We start from the raw sequence: 13,527 nt of genomic DNA on the forward strand, positions 1-13,527 counted from the left end.
TTCTGTGGGTTGCCTCTTTGTTTTGTTGACTGTTTCCTTTGTTGTGCAGAAGCTTTTTAATTTGATGAAGTCCCAAAAGTTCATTTTTGCTTTTGTTTCACTAGCTTTTGGAGATGTATCTTGAAAGAAGTTGCTGTGGCCGATGTCAAAGCGGTTACTGTCTATGTTCTCCTCTAGGATTTTGATGGATTCCTGTCTCGCATTGAGGTCTTTCATCCACTTTGAGTTTATCTTTGTGAGTGGTGTTAGAGAATGGTCGAGTTTCATTCTTCTGCATGTGGCTGTCCAATTTTCCCAGCACCATTGATTGAAGAGACTGTCTTTTTTTCCATTGCATGTTTTTTCCTGCTTTGTCAAAGATTATTTGACCATAGAGTTGAGGGTCCATATCTGAGCTCTCTATTCTGTTCCATTGGTCTGTATGTCTGTTTTTGTGCCAGTACCATGCTGTCTTGGTGATCACAGCTTTGTAATATAGCTTGAAATCGGGCAACGTGATGCCCCCAGCTTTGTTTTTCTTTTTCAACATCAGGGGAGGAAAGTTTCTAAATGAAGTCTATAATCTCTCCCAGCCCTAATATGTGATTTTTGTGAAACAGTGGCTTTAGAACACATGGTTACCTGGGTTTTCAGCTATCTGACAAAAATACCTCCAAGAACAAACCCTGCAAATTCTGCCCCAGTTCACAAAAATAGAGTAAACCCAAGGCAGGGGCTCTGTTCCCTCAAACAGCAGCCCCCTTCATCTGTGACTTGTGTTGACCTGTCCTTAGGTTTTCATGTCCCCTGCTCCCTTTCCTCAGAAACGGCCACCACCTTGTAGAAACTTCAAAGACTCTGTTAACCAATTCAAATTATTTATATATCTTGGTTACTCACACTACCAGTGCTACTGAAAGGCATAGTTTACCTATTAAAGGGATTGTCTGTATCAGCAAACGGCGTAGGGAATTGGGGTTGTAGGTGTGGGAAGGTTTTGAGAAGCAGTCAGATTTAGTCAGTCAGTGTGAGGGTGAGGTCCGAACCCAGTGATGTCTACTCCCTACTCCCTGGGAAGGTGGGTCAGCCTGCAGGTGCTGACTCTGAGGGTTTGGAGTGTGGAAGAAAATCTTCCCCCCTACTCTGAGACTTGTCATGCCTGAGCCAGGCAGGTCTGCAAGCAGGTCTCCTCTCTCTGGCTCCCCCTGCCCAACCGAGCTGCCAGCCTCCTGCCCACAACACAGGCACCGTCACGAGCTGTATATGTGCGTGTTCGTTTGTTTTCTGAACGATTGAAATCTGATATCATTTCGGACGAATTACTAGGTCACTAGGATATATTTCCTTCACTAATTATTAAGAATAAAATATTAGTAATAAATAATATAATAAAAGAATAGTTTTACTTATATAAATATATAGATGATGTAATAATAAAAAGAATAAATTGGTAATATTACCGATGACCAGTATTATTTCACTTAGGTCATTGCATGTTTTATTTATACCTCTTAGAGATAAATGCGTTTGTATTTCCCAGGAATTTTTTAATAGGCTAGCTACCTATTGAAATCAGTGACCAGTGATAGCAATAGGAATTTATAGAGTGCCCCTGAGTGTCAGGCACTCACTGATGATCAAAGAGGTCAATCCCAGGGGCGGAGAATCAGCCATGGTCCTTCACTGAGGTCAGGGCCCATCCTGTAGCAATCCAGCATGTTCCTTTTCTAAGAGTTCATAATGTAATTTATTCTGGAATAGAATTCTGGGCCATTCTGCATTAAGATGTTGAAACATAAAAACATACAAGCATAACCATAGACATATTTTCCAAGTTTAACTACACACATCAAAAGAGAGTACTCTCAATACTTCTCCCCACTTCTCCAGTTGTATATGCTACAATATAATTTACACTTTTCTTGATGAATACTCCATATTTGAAAAGAACAGATAAGTCTTAAAGTCTTAATGTTCCTTAAATGTACTATAATATTTTTTACTTTTATATCTTTCCATGCTAGACCCATCGTCTCATGAAAGCAGTGATCATCTACCTTGATTACATTTGAATATCCAGCTCCTAAAACAACCGTTCCTCCTGCTTAATAGTGCTTAGTAGTCACTGGATATATTGCCCTTTTTGGAAACGTCCCTTGCCTCCTTACCCAAAGCTTTCTTCCGGTTCAGTTCAAGCCCTATGTCCTCTAAAAGACCCTCCCTTATGTAGGTATTCTGGCTACTGTGGTATGTCACTAAGGTAGTACTTTGGAAACTAGGTTGCATAATTTTTTAGAAATTTTGCCTTAAATATATTTTCATTATATCCTGTGGCTCCCTAATTTGTATTCTACTCTTATTCATCCCCTATCCCCAAATACATTTAACACATTAGAATGTACATATAAGTATTCAGTTAACTCATGTTATGGAAAGATGTGAAAGAAGAGCCTTTGACATGGTATTGGGCAGGAATGAGCTTGAGATGTTGGTTTGAGGGTAGTGATGAAGAGGATATCTATCTGGAACATGAGGGGTTTGAGATGCTGCTAAGTAGAGATACAGCCAATGAAGATGTCCTGTAAGTGGTGGTGGTGGTGGCTGGAAGAGAAGCGAATGGGGACAAATGTAAAAATTAGCATATGGCACTCATAGCACATGGCTGGAGGAAATGAGCACCTACTGGAGTGTAACCATAGAAAATATAGAAAGCCAGGGAGCGCCTGGGTGGCATTGTTGGTTAAGCGTCCAACCCTTGGTTTCGGCTCAGGTCATGATCTCAGAGTCAAGGGATCAAGCCCCTTGTTGGGCTCTGTGCTCAGCACAGAGTCTGCTTGAAATTCTCTCCCCTTCTCCCTCTGCCCCTCATGGTTGTGCTCTCTCTCACTCACTTGGGTACTCGCTCTATCGCTCAAATAAATAAATAAATAAAATCTCTCTCTCTCTCTAAATTAAATAAATAAAATCTAAAAAAATGTTGAGAAACTAAAGCAGTCCAAGTAGAGCCACATGAATTTGCTGATTTTTGGCCTTTTTTGACCTGCAAAAATACTATTTTTCTATGGCCCAAATTTACAATAATATGCACACATAAAATAGCTTAGAATACACAAATTGCAATAGAGCTTATAGATATTTTCAGTTTTCTCTTTTTTTCTATGATTTTTGTGATGCTTTCACAGAATTTTAAAACAAACATAGGAGAAGTATTAAATGCCTCTTAAATTGAAAATTGCCCATTTCAGCTTAACCTTTGGGCCAAGTCATAATAATTGCTGAACAGAACAGGCAAAGACAGAATCGGATATGTGTAATTATTCTAGTTCCTTAGTGACTCAGTCATTAAAAAAAAAAAAAAAAAAAACTTAAAATGAATCCATGTGTTCCACAAGATTTATCTTTAAAAATGTGTCTATTGGCTTAAATGTTTATATTTTCTTTTGTTCCAGGCTTATTTATATTTATTTTCCACTGTGCTATGAAGGAGAATGTTCAGAAACAGTGGAGGCGGCATCTCTGCTGTGGTAGATTTCGGTTAGCAGACAACTCAGGTAAAGTGGCATGTTGGTAATTGGTTTTTATACCTAAGAGTGGTCAGAAACCTTCCTCATCTGGTCTTCCATCGTCAGAGCAACCAGTCCCAATGGTAGCAAATTGTAAAGGTGGTGCACATGAAGATGCTTAGTTGGAGTCTTCGAATATTAGTCCTGCAAGCAATCTGAGGACTCTGAGCCTGACCCTTCTATTCCACCGAGAAGCATGAATTCCAGCCAGGTGAAGTGAGTTGTCCAAGATTTTGTGTCTAATTTAACAACTCAGGTATCCAGAGGTTCCACCATACCATGTGCTTCTTTCCACATTTTTGAGGCCCTCAATCACATTATTAGGCAAAGACCATTTTTCTCATTATATATATATAAAAAAAATACTTGAATAGTATTACTTTTTTTTGGCTTTGATTACCTCTCAGCCTTACAAAATTGAAGTAGGATTTTAAACAATATGCACAACAGGTCAAAGTTTGAAATTTACTTCTTCAGTTTATTATTGTTCATATGCCAACAGGTCAAAGTTTGAAATTTACTTCTTCAGTTTATTATTGTTCATATGCCAGGCTCTTCTCTGAGCCATTGCTAGCATATACAGAATTGAATGCTTTGGATAAATTACTTAAATAATGTGGTGATGATTCTTCACAGTAGACCATATGCCCCCTAAAACACATTCATGGAGAGATGTTATTTCTTTCAGACTGGAGCAAGACAGCTACCAATATCATCAAGAAAAGTTCTGATAATCTAGGAAAATCTTTGTCCTCAAGCTCCATTGGGTCCAACTCAACATACCTTACATCCAAATCTAAATCCAGCTCTACCACTTACTTCAAAAGGAATAGCCACACTGGTGAGTCATTGTGATGGTGGTAAAGATGTTCTCTGGCCCATTTCTCATCATCTTTTTATTACAATTGGTATATCATGAAGATTGATAGATAACAGTGCCCTTTAGGGTGCTTATGTTAGATTTATGAAAATCAAAATCTATTTGAAGACCGACCTTATCCAACACTTTTGTGAATGTTTTGTCTTTCTTTTTTTAAGTTTTATAACCAAAATTGAATCTACATAGCCATAATATTATTAGCTCTGAATATTATTGTAACTTCATTTGATTCAAACCTTTGTTTTCTTTTCAAAAATATGGTATTTAAAGTTATGTTTTTATTTAAAAAATATAGAAACTGAGTTGCAATTATTCATAATACTGCATATTTTAGGTTTTATAACTTATTATGAAAGTTAATTGACAAGTTGACATGGGAACAGGTAGAAACACCATCCAGGATGTATTACATTAAAGACTTAATTCCTAACCATTGGAAGTGTTATTGCCAATTGCTCTTTAAATCACTGATTAAATATGGTAGGATAGAGAGCATCATATTTGGAAAGTGGTACAGGATGGTGAGAAACATGTCTTTGTTCATCTTCTGGATTGTCATGATATTTGCAATGACCACAGGTTCTGATGCTGAGCATGTGCATGAACAATCCTAAAGACAATGTGGAAATAAAGATTCTTTTGCAGTACTTGATAGCCAGTGAGTGATGTGGAAAGTTGCAATCTTTTAATAACTTCAAAGGAAAAAAGCAGAATTGCTATTTTGAAATACTAATTATACTTCAAGCAAACAGCTGTCAACACTAAGCACCAGCACTTTCCTAATTAAAGATGCTTCTGAAAGGATAATGGAAATAACTTAATTTTGAATTTGTTTAGTTATTAAACATAAGCAGAGGTGAATGACACTGAAGAGATTCATATTTGGCTTTTTGCAAATAGGAAGTGTATATCTGTAAATGTTCATATTGCAAACATTTAAACTTCAAATGACCATTATGTACATTTGAATTGTTTTAAATGTCCCTGCTTACACCACAGTCTGTAACTTGCCACTGGAATGGCCACTGCCTGAGATTCAAGGTAGCACTATAGAAAAATGTTTGAGTGTTTAGAGAGTTTGTTAATTACAAAATTAAAGATCTGAAAATTTAGAGCAGCTTAGAATAGCAGTTGTAAAAATTTCTTGGAGTAGAGGACATTCACAAGAATCAAATAAAAACTGTGGACTCTCTTCCAATATAAGATGCAGCCTCTGAGTCCTGTACACAAACAGTTCTGCCTAAAATTAAGAGGTCTGTTATCCCTTCTTTAAACACCTGTGTAAGAAAATTTCTAACAGGTGTATAGTCTGAGATAGATTATTCTACCTAGTTCCCTGGCACAAAATATCTTTTATTTATAATGAATGAATTTTTCACTTTATTTAATCAGCCTTAAAACTGGTTACTTATATGATCATCTTCATAGAGGCAGAAAAAGCATTTGACAAGATACAACATTCATTCATGATAAAAACAAAGTAGGTTTTAGAGGGAACATACTTCAACATAATAAAGGCCATATATGAAAAACCCACAGGTAACATCATACTCAGTGGTGAAAATTGAGAGCTTTTTCTCTAAGATCAGGAACAAGACAAGGATGTCTACTCTCACCAATTTTATTAAACATAGTTTTGGAAGACCTAGCCATAGCAATCAGACAAGAAAAAGAAAAGGCATCCACATTGGTAAGGAAGAAGTAAAACGTTCACTATTTGCAGATGACATGATACTGTATTTAGAAAACCCTAAAGACTCCACCATAAGACTACTAGAAGTGATAAGTGAATTCAGTAAAGTTGTAGGATACAAAATTAATATACTAGAATCTGTTGCATTTCTATACACTAATAATGAAGTGGCTGAAAGAGAAATTAAAACAATCCCATTTATAAAACAATACTCATTTTGCCTGCCCTTCTAAAATGCAAACAGTGCATTATACGTCAGTTGTGAATGAATAGGGATTAGACCAACTAAATTGTTTTCCTCTTAACATAGCTGAGAATAGCTAGCCAGAAAAATGCCACTATTGAAAGGGGAAAGAAGATAACAAAGTAGATTATTTGGAACAGCGGGCATTTTGGAAGTCTTAATGAAATATTTAGGCATATTAAGGATCATGGGGAAAACTGACCAAAAGATAAAAGGAAATACAAAAATGGAAGTGCCAAAGAAACACTTTGCTATTTCAAAGTGTTGTGTATTTTTTTTTTTAAGGAATACATTATTGTGTTTCTGTTTCCCATAACAAAACCCTTGGGGTTAAATGAGTTCTTGTCAACTAGCATAAGTCAGCTATATGACATTACTTCTGTGACATAGTAATTTATGGTTTCCAATCAAGTGATGTACAAATGGCCTTTAGCTACCTAGCCAGTTCTCAGTGTGACTGCTGGCGTACTTGGGTCCCTTGGAGTATGCAAAAAGTCACTGCATATCATCATAGATATCTAGTTGGTTTATTTCTTGGAATTGATCTAGAAATTCATATGTTTATGGTGTAGATAATGTCTTCTAAGAGCATTCCTTCAGCAAAAGTGGATCATTCAGGTAAACTTTTATTATTTTTTTGAATGCATGAATTTTTTGCAAGGTAATAAAAGAATATTTGCATGGATTAAACTAAGACTCTTGCCGCACCAGCAAAATTGCTTGTTCTTTACAATACTTCTCAGCTAGCACAATGACATTCCTGCATTGAGCTGGAATTTCTGAAATTTCATATGGTTGTGTGCTGTGCTGGTTCTTTTCTGCATGGGGTGTCTGCAAACTGCTCCTTCTAGGAAATGTACCATGCTCTGGAGTTAATGGGTCACATATCAGGTAAAATAATGGAAAAAAAAAGTAGTACTTGAGAAGTTTGTTATAGAAAAGAGTGAAATTCTTTACTTTTCCACTGCGCTTATAAATTACTGGCTATGTCATGGTACATTCATAGAAGTCATAATAGAGAAATTGTCACTTCCAAGCCTGCTTTTTGAAGATTTTTACCTGCTTGATATTTTAGCATAGGTCAAATAATAGTTCATTTCCCTAGCTCCTGGTTTTCAAACTTGCTGCTGTAATCAAAATCTCTATTGTTAATGATGTAATGTCTAACCAGAGGACTGGGAATAGCATACATGTTGAAATACAGCCCTTGCTTACAATTCTACTTTATTGACTATGAAGACCCAGAAAATTGGATCACATATTTGGAAAGGAGCTGGTCAAAAATCTCTCAAAGGCACATGCCATTGGAAGTTGTCAATGAAGCAGAATGAGTGTATCCTTGAAGCTTCTTTGAGGATGTGTGGTTCTTCTAAAAACATCAAGCACAAATTATTTGTTACTGATGTCTAAATTAATAGAAAAATCCCCAGTAGAAAACCAATGGCTAGTGAATATGTGAACTGAAGGAAGCACAGAATCAGTCAGCTTGCTGAGAGCTAAATGGGCAGGGGACCTTTCTAAAATGACTCCCTAAGCGTTCCCTCACCAGTCCTGAGATGTAATCCTTCTGCCGTGCTTCAGTCTGCCATTCTTCCCACGAGCCATCTATTCTCTCTTTCTTCCTTTAGTATGGGGTGGACACACGATTTCCTTTTTTAGCCTTCATTTTATTTAGTGTCTCCTTCAACACAAGACAGTAGTTGAACAGTTTGAGTCATTTCCAAAGAGAACAGATACAGCAATGATGGCTTTTACCAATTACTGATGGATTTTTCATGTTATGTCACATGCTGGGGGCAACTTACTCAAAACATAAAAATGCCTGAAATGAACATTCCAAATTTGGAGCCATGATTCCTAGAAGCAATTTTTCATGATAGAGTTTTTGCCTCTTCCACAGTAAATAGAGAATATACAATGTAGGGAATTGAATACTTTGTAGAAGGTCACATTTGTTCCTTCATTGGTGTGAGATCCCTGTGGTTAATTTTAGGGTAGAATTTTTCTCCAAAATGTGTTGGGAAGGGGAAGAGAGTTGATACTTACCAGATATTCATAGGGTACATGAAGACAGCCGTATATATTTGTAGATAATAGGGCTTATGTGAGTTTCAGACTACTCTCTGAAATAATTTTAGAAAGGTTTTGGCTCTAGGGAAATAATACTTAAATATATGATATTGAGCATTGAATCACTAAATTTTACACCTGAAACTAATATTACACTGTGTGTTAACTAACTGGAATTAAAATTAAAACTTAAAAATTAAATAAATAAATAAATAAAATTGAGAAATTCAGAACAGAAATCTATTTAACAGTCCTTTATTACCATCAGTTGCTCTGATATTATTACCATCAACAATAACATCATTCTGAGAATGTAGCATAGATAATAAAAACACAGACTTAAAATACTTCTGATAATTTTGATTGTTATAATTTAGAAATAATTAATAAAAGATGCCTTTTTCTGTATTCCAATTATTTTATAAGTTAAAAACGATGGGAAAATGCCTTCAAGATACCCTCTCATGTTTATTTTCATTCACTTTATTCTCCAACATCTTTTAGATTATATTTTATAAAAATTTTTATTATGAAGAGTGGTAAACATATATAAAAAGTAGAGAGGATAGTGTAATGAGTCCCCTTGTACCTATCAACTCATGGCCACCTACCCATTTCCCCCACCCTGTATTATTTTGAAATCCTATCTTAGACATCAAACATTTCTTTCATAGATGTTTTGGCAACTTTTAGTTTATTTGCCATATAATCTGTCCCTGCTTATTTTGAGTTACTTGCCACATTATATTTTTGTGGCAATTTTCTGATTATTCTATTCACTGACTCTTTGAAAAATGCCACTTTACAGGAACATTTCTTGAAACAAATTCCAACATACATTACTAGAAGACAAATTAACATTCATTCATGCATAGGAATGCACTTTGAAGATGAAAAGCATGAAATGTTAGTGCTGCCTATTACCTAACCTAAGAAAGAACAGGCCTTCATTTCCTTTGTGTACTTCTGTAATGTGCAAAATAGTGTCCAGTTTGGTGGCCCTTAGGCATGTCACCTCATCTCGCAGTCTAATTTCTGGTATCATTTCTTGCAGACAATGCTTCCATGGACAAATCCTCGACAAAACTGACCCATGCTGATGGAGAACAAACATCAATCATCCCTGTCCACCAGGTCATTGACAAGGTGAAGGGTTATTACAATGCTCATTCAGACAACTTCTATAAAAATATTATCATGTCAGACACCTTCAGCCACAGCACAAAGTTTTAATGTGTTTAGTATCTAACAGAAGAATCTGTCTACGGAGACATGAAGCTCTGCAAGCAGGGAGAACCGTGACTAGCACACGTGAATGTGCTGTGACCTAGATAATTGTGTGTATGTGTATGAGGAATGTACTTTGTTAAGAAGGCTTTTGTGAAATTTAAAAAATCTGTCTTTTCAGTGCATTTCTTCCATGGGGGAGTTTTGATCATCACTAAAACTTTAGTACTGAGAGCAACATGTCCCAGTAGCCACAGGGGATATGATTTTTTTTAAATATATAATTGGATTGGACTAATCAGAACTCAGGGAGAGTGGAGGACATTAAAGTCAGTGGGCAAGGGAGGGGCAGAGCGAGGGGCAAGCATAGCTTAGAGATCATTCACGCCCCCCACTATTAGGTTTTAGATATAGCCATTTGCTACATCATCTTTCTCAACAATGAAAAACATATGAATAGTCACAACTATTTGAATGCCCTCAAGTTCCTTCTCAGTGCCAGTTTCTATGAATGCAGTAACATTTCTTCTCTTTCCATAAATTTTCAACCACAGATACAAAAAAAATGCTTAATGTCTGACCCAACGATTAGAAAGGAATTTGTTCTTAATTATACCAAATGTTTTACCTTCAAAACATTAATGTGCTTGAGAAAGAATTTCCAAAATTTTGACCCAGTGAATATGAGGCCCTGTAAATTTCTACTATTTCACTTATCCTACTCAAGACACAAGGTTTAAGCATCATCATTAATTAGAATTTAATCCCATACATTTGAGTGCAATATAATGTTGAGATTCCATTAATGTGGACTTCCCACTACTTGTTGAAGAATGAATCCCTTAGACCTCTGCTTTTGCTCCTCTTCTATCTGTTGAGCCCATAGACTCATGGGAGGACGAGGATTTCCATCAGGCATACTATATGTATACTGTATAATAGTCTCTCCCTTTTAGAAAATACAATCATTGAGACTCTATGGTCCTGTCCTTGCTCTAGGGACTTTAAGACATTTCCATCTGCATAATTGGAAGGCCTCTTACTTCCTTTTCAAGTGTTTTGTTCCAAAGAATATAAACTGAGACATATGGGTGACTTGTCATAGTCAAAATAATTTATAAATATGTGGGTCTGCAATTGTTAGTCTAAAAACCATTTGTACACGAGTCCTCTGATTATAAGAGCCAGAGGAGGTCTGGCAAGATAGATAAATAAATTAGGTTTCTGCGTACAAGGCATGCATATTAAGCAGGTTACCTAATTTTCAAACTACCCTAAGTGAACTGCTTCCTAGTGAATGTGTTGGAGATGACATTTAAATTATTCTTAAATGATGGAGTTGCATCTAGGTCCTTAGAAATTGATCTCAGGACATATTGGGCCTTTACATTTGCTCCAGGTTATCTGGGAAGTATCAGGTTCTGGGAGACATTAGCCTACATGATGAGAAGATAAGGCAGCACCAGTCTGCTTAAAGACAGAAACCAGAACTGAGCACCTGGGGGCCTTTCTCTCTGTGCAAAAAGGAGGTGGCTCTCAGTCTGAGACCTAGGAGAGCTCTCAGGCTATGCAGCAACCAAGGGGTCTCTCACCTTTTGCTGATCTCCAGTCATAAAGCTATTTGCCAGACTTAAATGGATGATAAGATAATATGGTGGTGGGTTTTTATTACCATTTCATTTTGCAGCAGCCTGGACCAGGCCTGGGAGACATGAGCGTTACCCAGCTTGACTTTCACAGGGGAGGCGTGTATATAGTAGGAAAGGATAGTAAACCTCAAGGTCACTAAGATTCTCTACAGTAGAGCCAAATCCTTTTCTGTAGGCGTATTATTAACAGGCTGTTTATTCTGGCAGAGGTTACATGTAGATGAAAATTAGTCTTAAGTCATTACTGAATCTTCATATACTTTCCCCCAAGCCTTAGAGATTCATGAAAGAATTTCATTAGCTTTCTACTGTGAGATTTCTACCCAAAGATTTCTACTCATATTTAGTTAATAGTATTTAAGAGATAGCTTCCAAAATGGCTTTCATTTCTACTCCTATTCATTCAGACCTGGGAAAATATTTTCTTTTTTTTTTTTTATCATTGACAACAATGTCAACTCCACTTTTGAAATTTCCAGTAATCAGGTAAGGAGAAATGAAGAAACAGCTGAATAAAAACATTTGCAGATGGATTTAAAAGACTGAGCCAAATTCTACCCCAGTTCTAAGCATGGGCTTCTCACCTTCATTGGTTTCCCTCAAAAAAGAATTGCAGGAATTTAGCTATGGAACCAAAATTCAATTCAGCCTAACCTTGAGAATAATAGCAATTCAGATTCCCTGGGTTTTTTTTTTTTTCTTCTTCTTCTTCTTTTTCCTCTTTTTTTAACTACATTGTGTTAGTCTAGCATCCTGAGATACTTTCTATTCTTATCATCGTTCCCTGCGTTGTGAAGCTTTTCTTTGTCCATTGTTGGCACAGACTCTTTTGTACATATTTATTTATTGTGTTTATAAATGCCAGCTTGTTTCATATCTTAGCTTTATATTGCCTGGATTTGTTATTTTAATCAACTTTCTATTGGAGAGACTGTATATATTTTTTCCTAAATACTTTGTGAAATAGTTTTCCGTAGTAATATCATTGAATATGATGAATAAAAGTGACTGTGAGTGCAAATGAGAATTAGTAGTAAGAAGCTACTATAACTGATTTGCCATTTTACTTAAATGGAAAATGTTTTTCAAATAAATACTTATGTTGTTCGTGTTCCAAATTATTCAGTTCCTTTATGAGTGAGTATTTTTATTTCTGACTCCTAAGTAGGAAAAGATCATTTGACAACTGGAAAATAACCTGCCACCAATTAAGCTAGTGACATGGCACTACTTTGCCAAAGCACTAAGAATGAATATATTACGAAGATCCAGCTCACTGGGGATTAACGCATTTTGAAGTTTTTGGATTTTCTTAAGATGAATGATGTGAAGCCAAGCTCTACGGAAGATTATAAGTAATGTAGGCTCCTTTTTGACAATGTCTTCAGCATCTCAAAAAGGGAACCAAGTCAGTAATATAACATGGAGTTATGTCCTAAGACGTTTTCTCACATTTATAGTTGCTGTTTTCATTGTGGGAAGCTTAGAAAATGACCAGATTTAGCCAGCTTCCTTGCATAATTCGAACAGAACCTCCCCACATGCCTTTGCTGTGGTTATTTAGTCTCTCTTTTCTGAAGAGAGCCAAGGCCAATTTGGCTCCCAGCCCTACTCAGTGCTAAGTTGTGAGGCGTGTTGGCTGGTCACTGTGAAATCAGGTCTTCCGAGCCAATGTTCACAACTCCCGGCCAAGCCATGTTAAGAAAACAGGCAGGCAGTTGCTTCGGATTCATCTACAGTCATACAAGCAGGTTACCTCAGAAAGCCTGGGGAGTAGCTGTGGCGAGTGGATGGGAAACACTGATTTGATTCGCTGGCCGACCTGTGTTTGTAATATTGTGAAATATAGAGGAATTGGACTTGACACATACAGTGTTTTGGAAGCACTTCTGTGTTTTCAGTTGAATAACATTATAATTTTCTTTAATAAGGCATTTCAGACCTCTCTCCTGCCCTCCCTTCTGCCCACACCCTCCTTCCTCTCCTTCTCTTCCTCCCTTTCTTCTTCCCGCCATCCCTCTTCATTTTAAGGAAAAATACTTAAAGCATCGGTTTTCTTTTCCTGCTTCCCCAGAGAGAAAATAAGTGTGAAATATTCAAGTGTTTGCATTTATATTCTATAGCCTGTCAAAACAAAACAAAATGGGGGAAAAAATGACATGTTTTATTACCATAGGCTGCCTCAGCCCAAACTGGGTAGTTTGGACTTGCGAGGGAAAAAA

At 36.6% G+C, this 13,527-nt stretch overlaps 1 protein-coding gene across 5 annotated transcripts in view; it reads left to right on the forward strand.

The window, feature by feature from the left end:
• ADGRG6 (adhesion G protein-coupled receptor G6) overlaps positions 1-12,426 on the forward strand; it is a 135,491-nt gene extending 123,065 nt beyond the window's left edge. For 3 of the 5 annotated variants that reach the window (XM_031023522.2, XM_031023524.2, XM_031023523.2), the window contains 3 exons: positions 3,429-3,530; positions 4,231-4,383; positions 9,484-12,426. In XM_031023522.2, coding sequence (XP_030879382.2) covers positions 3,429-3,530; positions 4,231-4,383; positions 9,484-9,662 — 434 coding nt within the window. In that variant the 3' untranslated portion in view covers positions 9,663-12,426. Of the gene's footprint in view, positions 1-3,428; positions 3,531-4,230; positions 4,384-6,931; positions 6,978-9,483 lie in introns of all 5 variants that reach the window. The other 2 variants (XM_031023525.2, XM_031023526.2) reach the window with 1 other exon arrangement.
• Positions 12,427-13,527: the final 1,101 nt, after the last annotated feature.

The sequence above is a fragment of the Leptonychotes weddellii genome, chromosome 8, assembly GCF_054177405.1.
Source record: "Leptonychotes weddellii isolate Sample4059 chromosome 8, ASM5417740v2, whole genome shotgun sequence".
NCBI lineage: Eukaryota > Metazoa > Chordata > Mammalia > Carnivora > Phocidae > Leptonychotes > Leptonychotes weddellii.